The following is a 19466-nucleotide window of genomic DNA, read 5'->3' as shown; positions in this document are numbered from 1 at the left end:
GCACAGTGACCGCAGTTCTGTTTTTCGGCATTCTAGTATGCTTTGGAGCGACATCGCCTCAGCGAAATGTCAAAATACGTACTTCAGAAGTCGATTCGTCGTCTATTCAACATGTCCACGACACCGAAGACCGGGTTTAAGCAGTGTGCCGACTTTGGGGCAAAAATATCCATCACAGACCCGCACCGTGTATCAGAGTGGGCCAGAAGGTCGATGATTGTGGCTCATGCCAATCCATAATGGTCAAGGCCTTGCGGGAAATGAACGGGAAGCTCAAGGTAGGTAAGCCCTCATCCAAAATCCCCCTCCATTGCCCAGTCTAAAAGAAAATCTTCCTCTGATTCGAGGGACCGTATCCCCTGAGCAAAAGCGCTCTAGGCATCAAAAGCGCTCGAGATCGAGGACACCACGCTTGTCATCCTTTGACAGAAAAAAGTAAGTAGCAACGCCATAGGTCTCGGTCGACTTCTTCCTCCTCTCCCGACAGTCCCCTTTCCAAAAAGTCATTGACTCCCGCAGAATGTGAAGATTTCCGCCTAAAAATGCTTGACATTTTTAAGAGTACAGCTCCTCCAAGTGGCCCCTCTCAAGGAGTCAAAGAAAGCTATCCACCCCTCTGCATCTTGAAAGACCAGCAGGCAGTCGGCTGCATCTCCTTCCTGCGCACCTAAGAGCCTGGGAAGAGAGGTTCCTCGACACAAGTCAAAGGATCCTTCTTCGATGCACAAGATTAAGTCGTTATCTTCCTCCTCAAAGGCAAAAGGTGCAGGTGCTTCAACTCCGGTCTCCAGGCTTTTCCTAAAGTTTTCAAAGCCATTGAGAGACTCACCCGAACCGTCAGGCATGTAATAAAATTAAAGCCATCGAGCCATTCACCAACCGCCTCGTCGAAGTCGTCAAACGCCTCGGTTCCCTGAACGCATTCAGTGCCTCCAAAGCCTGCAAAGACTTCGACAGACTTCATAAAGTCATGCAAACCTCTACCTACACTAGATTTCTTTAGATCCATTGGGTCCATCTTTGAGGAAGAGGAAGAGCAAGAATTTGGGACACCCAATGTACCAGACAAGCTTATTTTTCAAGAATAAAAAATGCAGGATCTTGTAGAAACACTTAAGGAAACTAGCAGCTGGGAGACTTCTCCAGAAACTGATTTTGGAAACCCAGAGATGGCTGGATATTTAGATCCATCTTACAGGTTAGTGTTCCCAGTTAGGTCTCACAATATCTTAGATGGGCCAAACCAGCTGCAATAATTGGGAAAAATGATATACTAGACAGTGGTGTAGTAAATGAAACAGTATTACCATTTCACACCGCTTTGAGAGTGAGGGTGATGGAGGATTGGCTGAAGCCAGATTTAGTCGCACAAGTTAACAAACTTTTGACAAAGACATATAGAGCATCTTTGCTAGGATCCTTCCTTCCTCAAAAGGCATACAGCACCAGAAAGCATAGTGGTTCAGGCTGTAAGAGCATCTTCTAGAGCGTCGGCTTACCCGTCATCTCCTGCTGACAAGGACGATAGGCAGGTGGATGCTATAGGGAAGAGAATGTTTAGTGCATGAAGTATGGCACTGAAATCTGCCAATGCCACCAGTGCCCTGACTAAATATTCACCTACCCTTTGGGGAGTGGCTGCCCTAGCAGCAGATCATATTCCAGAAGTCGAGCAGAGGGGTGGATTCTTAAATCTAATTCGAGATGTAAAATATGCCATGAGGCATTCATTGCAGTCAAGTCTGGATATGGTTGACTCTGTAAGCAGAGCAATGGCTGTCAGTACAGTATTAAGATGCCTGGCATGCCTCAGGAGATCAGGGTTTCTGCCAGATGTCGAGGCACGTTTGCTGGTCATGCCCTTTGATGGGACTCAATTATTTGGTGAAAAAGCTGGCAGCAGCTTAGTGAAACTGCAGCCTTCAAGAGCAGCAGTTAAATCTCTAGGGGTGGCAATAAGACAACATGTACAACCTTCAAGACAAGGGTAGAGAGAATGTCCTTTTCGCTTCTACAGTACTCTCAAAGTGGTCAAAGAAGGGGGTAGAACTCTCTGCACAACACCCACTGAATTGCCCTCCACTGCAGTTGGAGCAACACAATCTCGGACTCCCTCACCCACAAATCCGTGGTAGGAGGCAGATTTTCATAACATCTTCAGAGTTTGGGAGGCATAACTTCAGATGCGTGGGTGCTACAAGCAGTGGCCTACTGTTACTGCCTCCCATTCTTAAAGAAACCCCAGTTTGCCCCACAAGAGTCCGATCTTCATTGGATTCCGATCCGTTCCTCCAAAAAGAGATTCTCATCCTGAACGGAGAACGGTGCAATAGAGCTGGTACCTGCAGCAGAGAGAAACCAGGGTTGGTACTCTCCCTATTTCCTAATCCCCAAGAAGGACAGAAGAGTGCGATCCATCTTGCACTTGAGATGCTTGAACAAGTTCCTCAGGAAGGACGAGTTCAAGATGGTAACTCTTTCGCATATCCTATAGGCCCTTCCACTCCAGGATTGGTTGGTGTCATTGGACCTTCAGGACGCTTACTTTCATGTGCCCATCCATCAGAAGCACAGAAAGTACCTGAGGTTTGCGGTTGGCGGTTCTCATTATCAGTTTCAGGTTCTGCATTTGGGCTTACCTCTGCCCTGAGGGTCTTCACCAAGTTTATGGCAGTGGTGGCAGCAAGTCTAAGGAGGGAGGGGGGATTTACATCTAACCCTATCTGGATGACTGGTTGATATGGGCTTGTTCTCCGGAACAGTCTTAGTCACCTCAATCGCACTTGCCACTTCCTCCACGAGCTGAGCTTCTCCCTGAACTTCAAGAAGTCCCACTTGACACCCTCACAGAAGCTTCAATTTATTGGAGCAATCATAGACTCTGCTACAGGAAGAGCCTCGCCACCCAAGTTAAGGGCCCAAAATCTCCCAACCTATGACTTCCTAAGGTTGCTTGGCCTCATGGCATCCTGCATTTTTTATGGTGCCAGAGGCCTGTCTGAGAATGAGATGCCTTCAGTGGGCTCTCCGATCCCAGTGGTCTCAATTCTCCGGCAGAATGACAGACCTTCTGCATGTCCCAACAAAGGTCACCCAGGATCTCCTGTGGTGGGCTTGCCGAGAGAATGAGAGGAGAACCTTTTTGGCAACCATGGCCGGTGATGGCAGTTGTGACAGACGCCTCCCTCACAGGATGGGGAGCGCACATGGGAGATCTTTCAGTCAACAGACACTGGTCTCAGTCGGGGTCCAGACTACATATCAACCTTTTGGAGCTGAGGGCAATCAGATTAGGTCTGATGGCCTTCCTGCCCTCAATACGGGGGGAAAACTGTCCTGATAATGATCGACAATACAGTAGCCATGCACTACTTCAACAAGAGAAGGGGCGTAGGGTCACTGACCCTGTGTAGAGAGGCAATGCAGCTCTGGTTCTAGGCACTGAGAGAAGGAATCACTCTTCTGGCAGTTAATCTAGCTGGAGAAGAATAGACAGCGGCGAATGCTCAGAGCAGGCAGAGCACGATCTCCCACGAGTGGGAGTTAGCTCAGGAAGTCCTTCTGGAGATATTTGCCTGTTGGAAAACCCCTCAAGTGGATCTGTTTGTGACCAGTGACAATCTGATGTGCGAACAGTTCTGCTCCAGAGAATTTCCCCAGAGAGGAGCTCTAGGGGACGCGTTGGTGGAGGACTGGGAGTTCCCACTGTTGTACGCGTTTCATCCACTCCCCGTCATTCCTCACATGATCAGGAGGAAGGGGGAGTTTGGGAAAACCATGATCCTCTTTGCTCCAGATTGGGCTAGGACAACATGGTACCCAACCTTCTGGAAATGACCATCTTCCTCCAATTCGTCTTCCCCAAAGAGTGGACCTACTCTCGCATGAGGGAAGTTGCATTTTGCACCCAGAGGTCAATCTTCACGCCTGGCTTCTGAGAGGGTGAGATAAAAGTATTGTGACCTCGCAGAAGACGTGATGGAGGTGTTGCTTTCGGCTAGAAGACCAGCAACAAAATCCCTACACCGCTGCCGTTGGAACACGTTTCGCAGCTGGTGCAGGGAAAATAAAGTAGATCACATGCAAACAAACTTCCCATTGTTCTTTCTTGCTCCATTTGACCCATTCAGGGTTACAAGTGGCTTCAGTCAAAGGCTAATTAGCGGCACTTTCAATTTTCAAGAGATCCCCTGATGAGGGATCGTACTTTAATGTGCTGATGGTTATACAGTTTCTAAAAGATCTAGAAAAATGTGTTTCCACCAACTCCCTTTATCGTACCAACATGGGACTTGAACTTGGTGTTAAAGTACCTCATGGGGGCTCCTTTCGAGCCATTACACTCATGTCCTTTGAGGATGCTAACACTGCCTTATTGTTAGCTATCATATCTGCCCACAGAGTAAGCAAACTGCAGGCGCTATCTTCAAAAGCACCTTTAATGTCCTTTTTTAAGGACAAGGTAGTGTTAAGGGGCCGTTCATCTTTTCTTCCGAAAGTTGTCAGAATTTTACTTAATGCAATGGATAGTCTTACCAACCTTATACCCTCCAACTCATCCATCAAAAGGAGAGGCTTCAGAAGCTAGACCCTAGAAGGGTGCTAAGTTACTATATTAAACGAACAGCTAATATTAGTCAGGATGACGAACTCTTTGTAGGTTATGCAGGACAAAGACTAGGTTTAGCAGTAACAAAACAAACCATTTCACCATGGATAGTTATCTTAATTACCGAATGCTACTCACTAGCAGGGAAAGTTTCGCCCAAAGGTTTGAGGGCGCATTCCACTAGAGGAGTGGCGGCTTATTAGGCTCTGGAAAGGGGGGGATGCCGGTGCAGGACATCTGAAGAGGAGCAACTTGGCTGTCCCTTCATACATTCAGCACATTTTACTGCCTAGACTCTACGTCGGGAGAGGAGGACAAATTTGGCAAAGCTGTTTTTTATAACATTAACCCACCTCCTAAGACAAACTGCTATGGGAGTGTATCAAAGATGAGGAATACGTGGGAGGACACAATCCATTCGAAAAACAATTTGCTTACCCATTGTAATGCTCTTTCGACTTGATGTTCCTCCCACATATTCCTCATTGCTCTCCCATCCTTCCCCTCTTGCTTGTCAAGAATTTCCATGTTTTACACCTTCCTTTCTCGAAACGTAGAGTATGTCTCCATCTATGGCAAGGCATGCAGATCAAAAGGGCAAAAAACTAGAACGAAGGCAACGGTTACCACACGTGCTTCATATACCGGAGTCAACATCAAGGCCGAGGACAGCCTAACGGCTGTCAAGGGCCATTACTCAACGCCACACAACGCTGTAGTGTTGGAAGTCCTTGTGCTTTTCTCCTTGAAAATCAGAGGTTTTTAGCTATTTTCTGAAGAAATCTTCCATCTCTTCTTCGTCAACATCACGTGGTGACTACCAGCAGCAAGGGCCCCTTGTCGGCGAAAATATTTAATCAACCGTCGGATCTTCAACCAGTGGCACCAACAGGCCCAGGCTTGCGCCTGCATCTCAACACCTTGACCATGGCTGATGCCACAAAGAAAAGACTGTTCAGTCTGTGAAAGCCACGGCCTGAAGAATATCTTTGTCGAGGACCGGCATCTCAAGTGCATTTTAATGTCTTCATCCTGACCACGACACAAACAGATGCTCCATCTGCCAATCCTTCTCGTTGGAGACCAAGAAGGATGGCCACTGGAGGTTAGTGGCATGGATTGAGGAAGGGAAGGGCTCTGATGTGCCCCCCAGGCACAGTCATGCCTCCTCCAGGGTCGTGAGGTCCTCTTAGCGTACTACCTCTGTTAAGAAGAGGTCGGGTCCTTTGAGTATGCTTCCTCTGCGAAGATCCAAAAGAAGGCGAAATCCCATGCTCCATCCGCATCCTTATCAACTGTCTCAAAGGCTGCTGGACCAAGTTCTGGAAGTCGACGGTTAGCCTGACAGCTGGTGGGTTACCATCGTCCACGAAGAAATCACACACCGTCCAAGCACAAGTTGTCCAAGAGCAGATCTTCTGAGGACCCATCACCTGCTCCTTCGTCATCGACACGAGCCCTGTGGACGACCGCTTCCTCCACCAGGACCGTCGACGAGCACTCCATCGATGGCCACTTTCTCGACAAAAGCCTTGTCTAGCGCTCTGCAGATGACCCCATCAGCAAAGTCAGGAAAAATGAGTCTTCTTTCAACGACACAGAGTTCGTCAACGATTGTCATCTTTACCTCAACGACATTCACCACGCCCAGGGTGTCTCTGCATCTTGGACCTCCATCAAGGGCCCCGGCAACGGTCCCGTTGATGACCGCACCTATTCCTGCTTCGCATGCTCCTCTCAAAGCCTTCTTCCCTAAAGCTCGGATCAGGTGAGAGGCTTGCCTCCAGCTCTGGACTTCCTGCCCAAGCCCACCAAAGCGGTGTTTACTCTGGCTCCCATGGGATACCCCAGGAGATCACCACACATCTGCCAGCTCTGAGGAGGACCTGCCTGAAGATTTGTATTCAGATCAGGAAGCGGGCCATGGACCCATGCATCATGAGGGATCACTGTCCCTTGAGCCTTACCAGCTGTTTAGCCCCCTCAGGGGCTTGAGCCCAGCTCCTGCTCCGGCTGCACCAAGTGACATGTCCCTGGACATTCTAACCACGTTGGTGGTGGAAATTCAGCAGAGGCTACCTACTGCTCCTGTGCCTGGTCCAGCCAAGGCCACCTCGGCATCAATGGACTCCGCCTCATAGGGCTTTGTTACCCATAGGCCAGTGCTAGTGGCCCTGTCCCCTGTGACCGAGGAGCTAGTTCACACAGATACTGGCACAGACACCCTGGAACTCACACAGATAAGCATGACTGTGTTCCTGCTCGTGGGGAGCCGCCGGATGTCGACGAGCCCGCCAGGGCTTCCCCCCCGGTTGAAATTGGCTCCTTCCACTCCATCATCGCAAAGGCAGTCAAGCGCTTCAATCTGGTGCCAGAAGAGAAGAAGGAAGAAGGATGGCTTCCTTTTTCAACAACGAGAGTCTGCTAAAAAAAAACATTGCGTCATCCCATTATTGAACGATATATGGGAAGATTTATTGGGTGTCATTAAGCTCCAAATACCATGCCTGTGAAGCGTGATAGGCTGGAGAAGAAATACCGGGTTCCGTATTCGGCCCCCAGGTATCTCAGGTCTCAGCCTTCTCCGGAAAGGGGTAATCAAACCCCTCATCGCCCTCCATGGTGCCTTCGACCAGGAAGGCAAGAAGCTTGATGCGGCTGGCAAATGCATCATTGCCACTACAGCCTCCACCATCAAGGCTGCCAGCGCCCTCGCCACCCTGTCCAGGTACGACGGGGAGGTGTAGTACAAGCTAGGGCCCATTCTTGACTTCCTCCCTGATAACGAGAAGGCCGAAGCCTTGGCCCCATTCTAGGAAGGAGAAGTATCGCGTATAGCACTTGTCACGCCCGGCAAGCGATACGGTTCACAAATGTACTCTTCCTCCAGCATTCACATATGCCCGGTATTCACTCATCGCCATGCCTCACAAATACCTTTTAAATTGATTCTAGCTGCCTGTTTTGAAATTGATTCTAGCTGCACGTTTTGAAATTGTTTAAAGCTGCCTGTTTTAAATTGATTCTAGCTGCCTGTTTTGAAATTGATTCTAGCTGCACGTTTTAAATTGATTCTAGCTGCACGTTTTAAATTGATTCTAGCTGCCTGTTTTGAAATTGATTCTAGCTGCCTGTTTTGAAATTGATTCTAGCTGCACGTTTTAAATTGATTCTAGCTGCATGTTTTAAATTGATTCTAGCTGCCTGTTTTGAAATTGATTCTAGCTGCACGTTTTAAATTGATTCTAGCTGCCTGTTCTGAATTGACTCCAACTGTGCCCAACCCTGTCAGGATGCACAGCTCATGACTGCCATACAAGAACAACATCCTGTATTTCAAATTACACTCAAATCTAGACCCTGCTACTCCCCACCTACCTGGTTCGTACCCGTCTCCCAGCCTAACAATGCAACCTCCATATTTGCCCTGCTCCCTGCCCTCCTACCCACTCCCCATCCTCCACACCCGATCAAGCCTACAACTTGGGATCCTCATCAACCTTCCCACTCCTTCCCGAATAGCAATACTCGCCCCCTCAGTCCTCTCAACATCACGGCCAGCCCCATGCAACACACCCTGCACCCTTGTGCCCCCTAAACCTGCTTAGCGCAATACCTCTGAAGTTGCCATTCCCCCTACACCCCCCTCCCATCACACCCTTAGCCACCCACCCAGCCATCTATGCACTCCCCCCTCCCCACACACACACACTTTGCAACCGCAGACTAACTAGGCTGCGTGCCCGCACATTACCAACGCACCGCCCCTCTCGTCCAAAAGGCACAGCCGCAAGGAACAGCCTACTCCGCGTGCGTACCAAAACCTCAGCGGCCAAACATAGCCATGCTAGCTTGGTTCGCCACTCACCCAACAGCAAACCTAAAACCTGCCCAACTGCACATCCGCTACCCACTTTACCCCCACCTCCCCTCACAGCCTCAGTATACAGTGTGGCTACCCCTACCCACCCTAGTAACTGTCCTGCCCCTCTCACCACCATCCACCTCTTAAAAAAAAAAAAATAATAATAGTCTCCCTCGCCAAATTAAGCAAAGACCTCACCACACTTATGAACCCAGGCAGCCCCGCATTCTCATTTGCCGTCATCTCTAGACAACTTCCATTTGCTGCACTGCCCACTACTACTTATAACCCGATTCCTAACCTCGTGAATCCAACTGCAGCCCATCCCTCTTGCAAGTTACTTCACTAAATCTTCTGCACACCAAGGTTGTCACCAACCCTTCACCAACTATGCCAAAGGCTAGCATCAACACATCCATCCACACGGTATCCAAGTTAAGTACAGTTCACTCAGCCAGCACCGCTGCCACCAGCACCCCATGTGTGATCAGCAGCATCCCCACGCATACCACTAAACCACCTGCCTCATTCAATTGTGCCCTCATCAATGCCTGTTCCCTCCCAGCACACGCCCTGGAAATCTGTGACCTTCTCACCTAACATAATCTGGACCTCTTAGCTTTCTCCGAAACTTGGCTATATGATGCCTTTGGCCCCACCCTATCCTTAGCCCTACCCGAAGGCTACATCTACCGCCAGGACCACCTACACACCAAAGGCGGTGGTGTTGCCCTCATTGCCAAGGACTCCCTTCTCCTAAGACAGGTCACCAACTCCTTTGAAGGTAACAGTAACTTCTTGTCCCTCAAACATACCACCTCCCCCAGCTGCACCATCGGAATACACATTGTCTACCGCTCAACGGCCCCATAGCTGACTTCCATGAGAACCTCATACACCTACTATCTGACAACCTAAAAATCTCCAAGTCCAGTCTACTAGGAGACCTGAACCTCGGATTTAACAACCCTGAGGACTTGCAAGCCAAATCTCTCACCAAAGCTGTAGACACCTTGGGCTTCAGTCAATTGATCACCAACCCTACACACTCTAAAGGTAGCACCCTGTATTGGGTAGCCGACCCCAATTGCTCCCCATCCATCTGCTCCAATGCCCCCTGGCCCTGGACTGACCACCAGGTCATCACTTTTTCCATCCCCATGCCCACGAAACAAAACCTCTTACCACTCCACTACCGCCTGCCCCAGCTCGCAGTTCAAGGAAACTAACCAAAGAGAGGCTGCTGCCCTATCTAGAAATTCCCGATCTCATACGTTTTTTCTCCAACGAGCACACCATTCTAGCTGATCTATACAACTCTACACTAAAGAATGCAGTCAATGCCATAGCGCCACTGTCAGCCAGGAAAGCCAAAACTGTCAGACATGCAAACGCCTGGTTCACCCCAGAGCTCCTGGAACTCTGCTCAAGGAAACGCACCGCCCTCTGCATTTGGCAAACAAACCCACTCAAATCCACAAAACTTGAATTTAACAAGATACCCGCCCAATACAAAAGGCATTCATCACAACCAAATCTACCTCCTTCAACTCTAGGATTACTAATGCAAAATCAGGTACCAAGGAGATCTTCTCCATTTTCCGAGAACTAGAATCACCAGCTCCTTCCACGCAGCTCATCTCTAAAGATAAATCATGGTGCTCTAACAGCCAAACCGCCATGCTCAACAAACTTGACCTTCCTCAAAGTAGAATTCTAACCAACCAGAATGCACTGTCCCCACAATCAGCCACACCTTCCACTAACCAGCATGTCCAGGACTTTCTCCTCTTCTCCTTCAAGGATGTCACAGAACACAAAGTTCTCACCCTCCTGAAACACATCAAACCATCAAACTGAAAAGGGTGACTGTCCAGCCACGATCATCAAAGACTGACACCACACTGGCCCTGTTTCTCGCAGCTTTTATCAACGCCTCCTTCACCTCGGGTCTGGTCCCTCCTACCCTCAAGGAAGCTTGGGTACGACCACTCCTAAAAAATCTGTCACTCTACCCAGCCTCCCCCGTCACTACAGACCCATAACTACAGTCCCGCTCCTCTTAAAAATCCTTGACAAAGCAGCCTACACTCAAGTCCAATACTTCCTTGAAACCAACCAGATCCGAGGCCTATGTCAATCTGGCTTTCGCCATGGCACAGAATCTGCTCTGCTTGACCTGAAAAAACAACTTGATGATATAAAGGATGAAGGCAAGCATTGCCCTACTCCTCCTCCTGGACTTCTCAGCCAGATTCGATCTAGTGGACCATAACATTCTATGTCATCACCTCACATCATCGGCACACTTCTCACCAATGCCACAGCCTGGATCAGATCATTCCTGTAAGGAAGAGCCATGAGAGTGTTCTCAGATCTGGCCTGTGCAGCCCCCGCCACCATCCATTGCGGAGTCCCTCAGGGATCCTGTATCTCTCCCACTCTCTACAACATCTTCACTAAGCCTCTATTTGACATGTTGGATTCCATTGGCATAGCCTGCACCAACTATGCTGATGACACCCAAGTTCTACTCCCACTGTCCGGTAACCACGAATCTGACGCCAAGGCCCTCAACACTGCTTACTCAACTATTCAGGCCTGGATGTCAGCCAACCGTCTTTGCCTCAACGGCGATAAGACTGAAATCCTCCTAGTAGGCTCCCAGGAAATCCTAAATAAACTTACCAACCAATACACCGCCTTTACAATCGATAACCTACAGATCCCTGTTTCCCCACCGTTCAACTGATCAACACAGCTAAACCATTTTTATCCACCGAAAGCTGCCTCTCAAGAGCCAAAAATAGACTCAATACTCGATTACTGCAAGGTCCTCTTTGCTGGCACTACATCAAAAAACCTAATGAAACTCCAAATAATACAAAACGCACTTAACATTACCAAAAGAGAACACTGGCTCCCCGTCGAAGAATACGTCCTATTCAAAACTCTTGCCATCGCTCACACGAGCCTCTTACACACAGCCCTCTCCGACCTCTCCTCAAAAGCAGTGAGAACGGCCTCCTCCAGACCTACGAGAACACCATACTCCCACCGACTCATAATCCCCAGGGTCAAACGAGCCAAAGCAGGTGATTCCAGCTTCCCCTTCATTGCTGCCAGACAATGGAACTCCCTGCCAATCACCCTCATAAACGAACCCTCACACCCCGCTTTCCGCAAAGCACTCAAAACCTGGTTGCTTAACCTCTGCCCGCACCCCCTCTCTGTATCTCACTCCTGCATACCACCAACTTAACTGTGTACACCTCATATGCTATGTCATGTACGACTGTAATTGCTTCCTGTAATTCTGTAACCAACCCACCTTCCGTGGCTTATATCTTCTATACGTCTGTATGTACCACTGTAACTAAGGAGCCTACTTGCCTCTGTAACTGTGCCACGGGCTGTTTGTGCGCTATACAAATAAAAAAAGAAAATGAATAAAATCTACGTACCGCGCCATCGTTGTCGCGCTCGACATAGCAGACTTAGGTTTCTGCCAGATGGGGGAATGGCTTGCCTCTCCTGTGCCACGGTTGGCTGAAGTCCACACATTTCCGCAGACCAAAGTCATTGACATGGGTTTTGATGGGGACAACCTGTTGGGGAAGGCAGTAGATGACGCTCTCCAGGCCATCAATACTGACGCAGAGGTGGCATGCTCTCTGTGGGCCCTGCAGCAGAGAATGTTGTCCTTTCGTACCCCGAAGGGGAGAGTTCCAGATCATACAAGGAGTACACTACCACCTATCGTCGGCCCTCCCGCTCCACCACCGAGGAGGCTTACAGGAGTCCCTCCCAAGGACTCTGGCATACGGCAGTGGTACCCACCGTCGTCCCCCATCCAGGACACAGACGCCCAAGCAGTCCTGAACCAGCCCAAGACCTTTGTCCACACTTTCAAACTTTGTCGATCAGTGGCGAAAGATTGCAATGGACAAATGGATGCTGGACGTTCTTCAGCAGGGTTACGCTATAGAATTTCAAGACAAATACCAATGCATTACTCCTGTCGTGCTTCAAGAATTACACACGGCCCAGCTGCTGCAGGAGGTTCAGGCCATGTTATGGAAAGGCACAATAGAACTGTTCTCTCGGCGCCTCCGGGGCTCTGGAGTGTACTCCAGATACTTTCTGGTAAGGGAAAAGCCAAGAGAGTTGCGACCTATCCTACACTTGCGATGCCTGATCAAGTACCTAAAATCCCAAAAGTTCAATATGGTCACATTGCAGCACGTGCTCGACCAGTTGGACATCGCTATTCATTGCAAACACTGGACGTTCCTGCATTTTGATGTCCAGGGGTGTTATTATCAATTCAAGGCCCTTCCCTTCGGTCTGAAATCGGCCCAAGGGTGTTCACCAAATGCCTGTCCCCAGTAGCGGCACATCTGTGCCGCAAGGGAATCCACGTCTACCCTTACCTGGAGGATTGGCTCATTCGGTCCTGCTCCCATGCACTGGCAACCCAGCACACAGCAGAGACCATCCAGCTTCTGACTTCGCTGGGATTCCCCATCAACTATCTGAATTATTGAATGGTGCCATCTCGGAACGCTCTGTTCCTGGGCACCCGGCTCAACACAGTTTCGTGTCTGACGACTCCCTCGGAAGAGAATGTAAAAACCATCCTGGAAAAGGTCCAACGGCTGTCGATGGCGTCTGTTGTAACAGTCTGGTCCATCAAATCCCAGCTGGGCGTGATGTCCTCCTGCATCCATCTGTTCACCTGGTGGTCGGTTTGGCCACACATCACTCAAGGAGCTCCCTTCCAGATCCCTCCGTACCAGGCTGCAGTCACTACCGATACCTCTCTGGAAAGTATGCTATGCTGGTTTAAATATTGTAGGTAGCAAATAACTGCAAATGCAACAGCCAATGTAGATGATGGAATGTATATTTTCTGACTTTAATGCTGTTATTTGTTGGTGCAAACAAAAGCATTAAGGAGTCAGACTTTATCTATGTCGCTGTTTTGCTCAGCAAAAGGTTCTGTAGAGTAGTTAACATTCTAATCCATGGCAATGACAGGACGATGTGGACATCCCCAGGCAGGCTTAATTTTAAATGGAACATTGCTGTCTTCAGACTAATACTGTTAGAGCGTCATGTCGAAATTCACCAATAACCTACTTCTGTGCTATGTGTTCCTCCATCTCAATCTCTCCTTTTCAGTCAAACCATTCAGAAAAAGCAAATGCATTTGTGACAGTTTCTAATTGCATCAATGTATTTTGTATTGGCTTTTATGAATCATTGTATGCAAAGTGTTGGTGATTCCCTACCCCCACCTACTGTTGATCGACCCAATCGCTTGAGAATATATTTGGCTCTCCTAGCCCATTATGACTTGTTCTTGGTCAGTTAATGAATGGCTAGATGCCAAGTGTCTGTAATTCTGACTGTTTATAATTTGCATGGGTAACTTGCCCTATTACCAATATTACCCCTATCTCATCGTTCTTTGGCTAGACTGGGGTTCGAAATGTGTTGAGGATATCAACACAAATATAAGTAATTTCCTGTTTCATTATGTCAGGCTTCAATATGTAAATTGTCATTCCCTGTTGGATCCAGCAGTCGCTTGTTATGTAAAGGTAGTCCATTTAGTTTGTTTGATGTTCAGTAACTCTCAGATCTAATTTGACAAACCATCTTTTTCTTCTCCCTGTTGCATATCATAATTTCCTTGACATTGTCGGTAGACATCCTGTTCTTGTCTTTCCCAGTACGAAGCCCAGAATTTACTCCCAGCTCTGTTTACGATTACATTTTATTCGTTCTCTTGAAAATGTTACCAGTTTGTACATGTATGATACATGCAGTTTGGAACCTGGTAAAGATTTGACTAATTTCTTTAAAGGTGTTCTGATTCGCATGGCTGTGAATTTGATAGGGTACATGACCATGTCTTTCAAAGCAAAGAAGCCTCTTTCATTCTTAGGAGTTAGTCTTTATTGCATTCGTTTGTGTAGTTTCTTTGGATGATTCTGCCACGTCATTAGGTTGTGTTGCAAGTTACATGGTGCAGGAGCTTGAGCAAGTGAAGAAAACTGTTTTTTATTTTCATTTACTTTATGTATTTTTGCTTCAACATTATCGTTATAAGCAAAAGGGGCTTTGGTGAGTCCGTTTAGCCCCATGCTCCGGTAGCTGCAGGCCCCAGAATTGCTGCACCACTTGCCAGCAAGGTCCCACTGCACTAGAAGACACCAGATTTTGTAGTGTTAGAACATATCCGCTATCCTATCACAGACTCCCTGCCTCAAAGGCCGGCCTCTTTATGGTGGCTTTGATAATCAAATTAAGTCCAATAAAGCATTCCTTGTTATGTTTTTTTTGCATATATTGCTTGTTATTTTCAGATTACTGTCTGTTCCATCGAGACAGTTTGTTTCTTAAAACAATGTCAGCTAGTAAGCAATACCTTAAACAGAATGTGGCATCTATTGATTTTATTTGAAGTTTCATGATTGTAGAAGAAATACCTGGGTGGTTTGTCAATGGGGAAAAAAGACTAGCCTGATCGCTATATTTTGTAATATTTGCCATGGGGTCGCTGGATTGAAAGGCTTCAAAAATATAAATATCTTGAAATTATATTAATTTTCACTGCATTGATCCATCCTTAAATGGAAATCTGGAGGGTTTTCCACTTTGCTAAATAAGATTTAATGATGGCTTGGAGACAATTTATAATATGTTTTATTTCCGGATATTTAATCCATCTATTTCCCCACAGAGATAGTGTTTTCTCTTGTAATTTCCTAGCCCCTTTTGTTTGCTCACGGCAGGATTTAAGATCTTCCTTTCCTACATTAATTTTGAACCCAAAGATCATCCTAATCTGGTCCAGTTCTCTAATTAGTTGAAGTTGCATGGCTCAACTAAAGCTACCAGGATGTTGGGCGTACATATACCTAGTTTATGTATTGCCTTTCTAAATGTTATTAGTTTTCATCCTCTATTTTATCCTAGTATAATTAACTAGTTATTTCATTTTAAGTACGAAAAGCTAAAGTGTTGTCTTTCTATCTCTTGCGCTTTACTTCAGTGATACAATCGGCACGATAAGAATACTTCTTCAAAGCCAGGATGGCATGCCATGCCGTTATGTTGCTTAATTTGAAACTGCTACCAGAAGGAAAAGGTCCAATTGTTTTTTTTTTCTTTTTTGCATTTCCTCAGTTGTTTCATAGATTTCCTTGTAAGTGGAGTTGGTTGTGTCTTATCTTGAAAGAGAATTGTTTTTTGATGTAGGAAATAAGATAGATGTTCCTTTTTTGCCTACTTGATTTTCATCGGGTTTTTTTTAGACAGTATATTTTTCTAATATACATTTTGGGATCCTTCCAGTTCTCAACTCGATCAGTTAGGATTTTGTCAAATAACTTGACATATTTCACCATGCCCTCTTGCACCTTTTATTTTACTGCATTTACTGTAGCAGTTTTCTAAATGTTCACATTTCTCTTGTAGTTCCTTTTCTACAGTAGATCTGTACCTATGACATTGGTTACTGGTTGGGATTCAGGAGATTTGGCCTTATAGTTCTGTTGCATGTCTGCCTTGATTTGTAGATTTGATTAAAAAGATCTGCCTTCATTTGCACTATTTAAAAACATTTTGTTATTCTTCCTGAAAGTCTGTGTTGCATTAAGTTTGAATAACTTGACTGTGAGTGCCTCCTATTTTGGTGTTTCTGCCATGTCATTAAGTTATGTCGCTATGTACATGATGCAGGAGTCTTGAGCATGTGAAGAAAAATTCCTTTTTTATTTTCATTTACCTTATGCATTTTTGCTTGCACATTATCAGTTTAAGCTAACGGCTCTGGTGAGTCCTCAGAGTTAAGCACTGTGCTTGGGTAGTTGCAGGCCCCACAATTAGTTCACCACTTGCTAGCAAGGTCCCACTGCACTAGAAGACACCACGTTGGATGGTATGATTTTGTATCTCCTCTGAATGTCCTTTTTTTGAAGCAGAATGTTGCAGGACATAAGGTAGGTGTTTTGATGGCTGTAGTGTATGCTAATTGGTTCAGTCTGCAATTAAACAGGCTCAGGAATGTGAGACAGATGCTGGGCTTTGTTTCTTTGTTTGGGCAGTACAATATAATTTCTCTATTCACACCAGTGGTTCTTACCTTTCAGATATGGGTTAGTAGCCCTCACAATGCCACAGGATACCACACAGTTTACGGGGAGGAAGCACTACACGCAGACCACTTCAGTGCAAGACTAAGCTTTGGGGACACGCAGACTGTCTGGGCACGCACTGGATACCTGGGATTCCTCCGCAGGACGGAGCTGACTGACGCCAGTGGAGGTAGGTGTGCTCTGAAATCATCTTGATTGATTGGTCAGTTGCACGACCAGGTGGTGGGCGGCTCAGACAAACGAGCAAATGGCCATGTGATAAGCCATAGTTTCAATTACTGTACAGGACACATACCAGATTTATACTTTCAGTTCAGTATATCCCATAAAAGCTCATACAATATAATTCATGATACGTAATTCAAATGTTCCTATACAAAAATAAACAGTTTAAGATGAGAATACATGTCATTCTTATTAAGCTTTAAAACGTACAATAAATCTCTCATAAATAAAAGAACATAATCATACATTTCCAATGAAACAACAATATGATTACAAGTTAATACTCATGTACCATTTAAAGATTACTCCTTTATACAACCAACATCTTGACCCTGCATTACACATTACAAATTGTTACAAATGTTCTTCCTGATTTTTCCTACGCCTTTAAGAAATCTCATAAACGCCCAGGCTATTGGGTTTGTATTTGCCCTCTTAAGGAAAATGAAGGCCAGACTACATTGCCCAAGCCTTTCATTTTTCCAGCTAGGTAGTAACGTTTTCTGAGGAAAGAATATTTGGGACAAAACAATATGAAAATTGAAAAGGAGCTCAAAAATAGATGAGCAAAATGGGCAGAACCTGTCTTCAGGTTGAGGACTATACCACAAACTAGAAGTTCCATTTACATTTAAATGACTAAAATGTGATCCAGTTAATAAAATATGATGATGGACATGATGTGAACATTTTTAATATGGAGCCACATTGCCTGAAAGTGCAACATCTGAAATCTATTTGTCGATTTCAGGGTGTTACTTAAGATTTTCGTTTTGCTGCTTTTTCTCCATAGACATTAATGGAAAACCCTACTTTTTGCTATTGTGTTATACCTTTCCTGACTTTGAGGGAAGTGAAGCCTTTTTTGCTCCAATTACCTTGCTAAGATAATCTGTTTGAGGGGCACTGATCAGTCCCTACGGCTATTCATGCAGGAGAACTCTGTTCTCCATAGTAAAATTCTCTGTTTTTACTTGCGCCCATCACCTTCTGTGAGTGCAGTAGAGACACTTAGTGTCCCTATAACTTTTGTTAACGTTGCGTTCTAATGGATTCCTTACTTCTACAGATTCCTCACTGGTTACAGATGGCAGGGAAGCTTCTTGCCAGATTCTGCAGTCGGACTGGACACAGCTGACTGTATGGACAGATCAAGGCCAGAAGTAATGTGATCAGGCATCAACTTGTGGATGAGAATGTCCAGCTTTGCACATGATGCCCATACTAAACTTCTGGGCATGCCCTTTGAGGGCCAAAACCTGTTTATGGCAAAGGGTGATGATGCCCTTCCAGAAATTCCAGGCATCAAATGGCATGGCGAAGTGGGTGAATCTAGCCATAAAGCAGCCCTATGCACATTTGGCAAGGGATCAGGATTTTCACTCCTGAGCCTCCTATGCCCCACGGGTGCGAGACCAGGCTGCCCTGAGAAGAACACACGGCATGCACGTCCCTGTTGTAGAGGTGCCCCTATGGCTTTCCCTGTTCAGCACGGAATCGTCAAACGCCACGTCTGATGGGTGGACCTTACAAGTCATTCAACAAGAGTTACTGTCTCCTTTTCGTGCAACTTCCTCTGGGCTATGGCCCTTGCACTATCACCTTGCCTCCAAATCCGATCCTCTTGGAGGAGGTCCATCAGCTTATCTCAAAAAAGTGCATTAGAACTGGTACTGTGCTCAGAACGAGGCTAGGATTGGACAGCCTCTGCCCAGTTTCAATAGTTCAGATGTTTGCCATTGGTGGCTGGTGGCAACTCCAGCCCTGTTTCTGTATGACTGGGGGAATCCTGTAGCCATCGTTCAGATCATTTTTGGAGCCGAGACCCCTACAAAGCAGGGCAACCCACTGAAGTCTGGCACCTCTTTGTTGAAAGCTTACCAGCAGCACTTTCTTCATTTACCAAGTAATGCCCTGCCTCTGCAGTATTCCTAAAGACCTTCATCTGTGCTTCGACCCCTGGACCAGAGGGAACAACCAGTCCCGACCCCTGCTCAAAGATCCAATTGTTGCAAGGCTTCGAAGAGCCCAGGTATCTTCTTGTGGGATAGCCAGACGTCATTCTGGGCTACTTTGCTGCACCGGTCACAGTTGCGAGATACAACTTGGAACCTCCAGATCCTCAACTTATGGAACAAGAAGCAATTCCCTCAAGCTGCAGCTCTTCACCATGAAGAGGGGGCCCTTCAGTACCAGTTTCTTTGTTTCCGCCATGAGGGTCGCTTTCTGCCATTTTCTTCAAGTGGCCATAGCTGCTTGCTACCTCCATTGCAGTCCCCTGAGGTTGTTGATAGGATTGGTGGCCCAGAAGCTGGTGTGTCCTGAGAGTCCAGCTGTCCAATGTCCAGAACAAGTCCATCAGAGCTTGGAACCGCAAACTAGCCTGATCGAAAACCTGACGCCTGAGGTGATCTCTGCACTCGAGGCCCATGGACTTCCTCAAGCAGGACCAAGGCATGAATCCAGATAGCCCAGCGATTTCAGGAACTCCTACTGTGGTCCCAGAGTAAATACAAGGTCAGGGTTGAATAAACGTACCAGTGTCCCCGCACCCACTTTGTCTCGATGGGCTTCTATGGGTGTAAAGGTCTAGCTCTAC

The 19466-nt window shown here is 46.7% G+C and overlaps 1 protein-coding gene across 5 annotated transcripts in view; it reads left to right on the top strand.

Moving 5' to 3' along the window:
* DIP2A (disco interacting protein 2 homolog A) overlaps positions 1–19466 on the top strand; it is a 2340120-nt gene that overhangs the window by 2211607 nt on the left and 109047 nt on the right. For all 5 annotated transcript variants that reach the window (XR_011274713.1, XR_011274712.1, XM_069616034.1 and 2 more), the window contains one exon: positions 16637–16811. Coding sequence is in view for 3 of the 5 variants with exons in the window: in XM_069616034.1 (XP_069472135.1) it covers positions 16637–16811 (175 nt within the window). In the remaining 2 variants the exon portion in view is untranslated. The remainder of the gene's footprint in view (positions 1–16636; positions 16812–19466) is intronic.

Source organism: Ambystoma mexicanum, chromosome 9 (genome assembly GCF_040938575.1).
Source record: "Ambystoma mexicanum isolate Mex_15411 chromosome 9, UKY_AmexF1_1, whole genome shotgun sequence".
Lineage (NCBI taxonomy): Eukaryota > Metazoa > Chordata > Amphibia > Caudata > Ambystomatidae > Ambystoma > Ambystoma mexicanum.
Note: the sequence above shows the minus strand (reverse complement) of the source record. Positions and strands in the feature narration are given on the sequence as shown.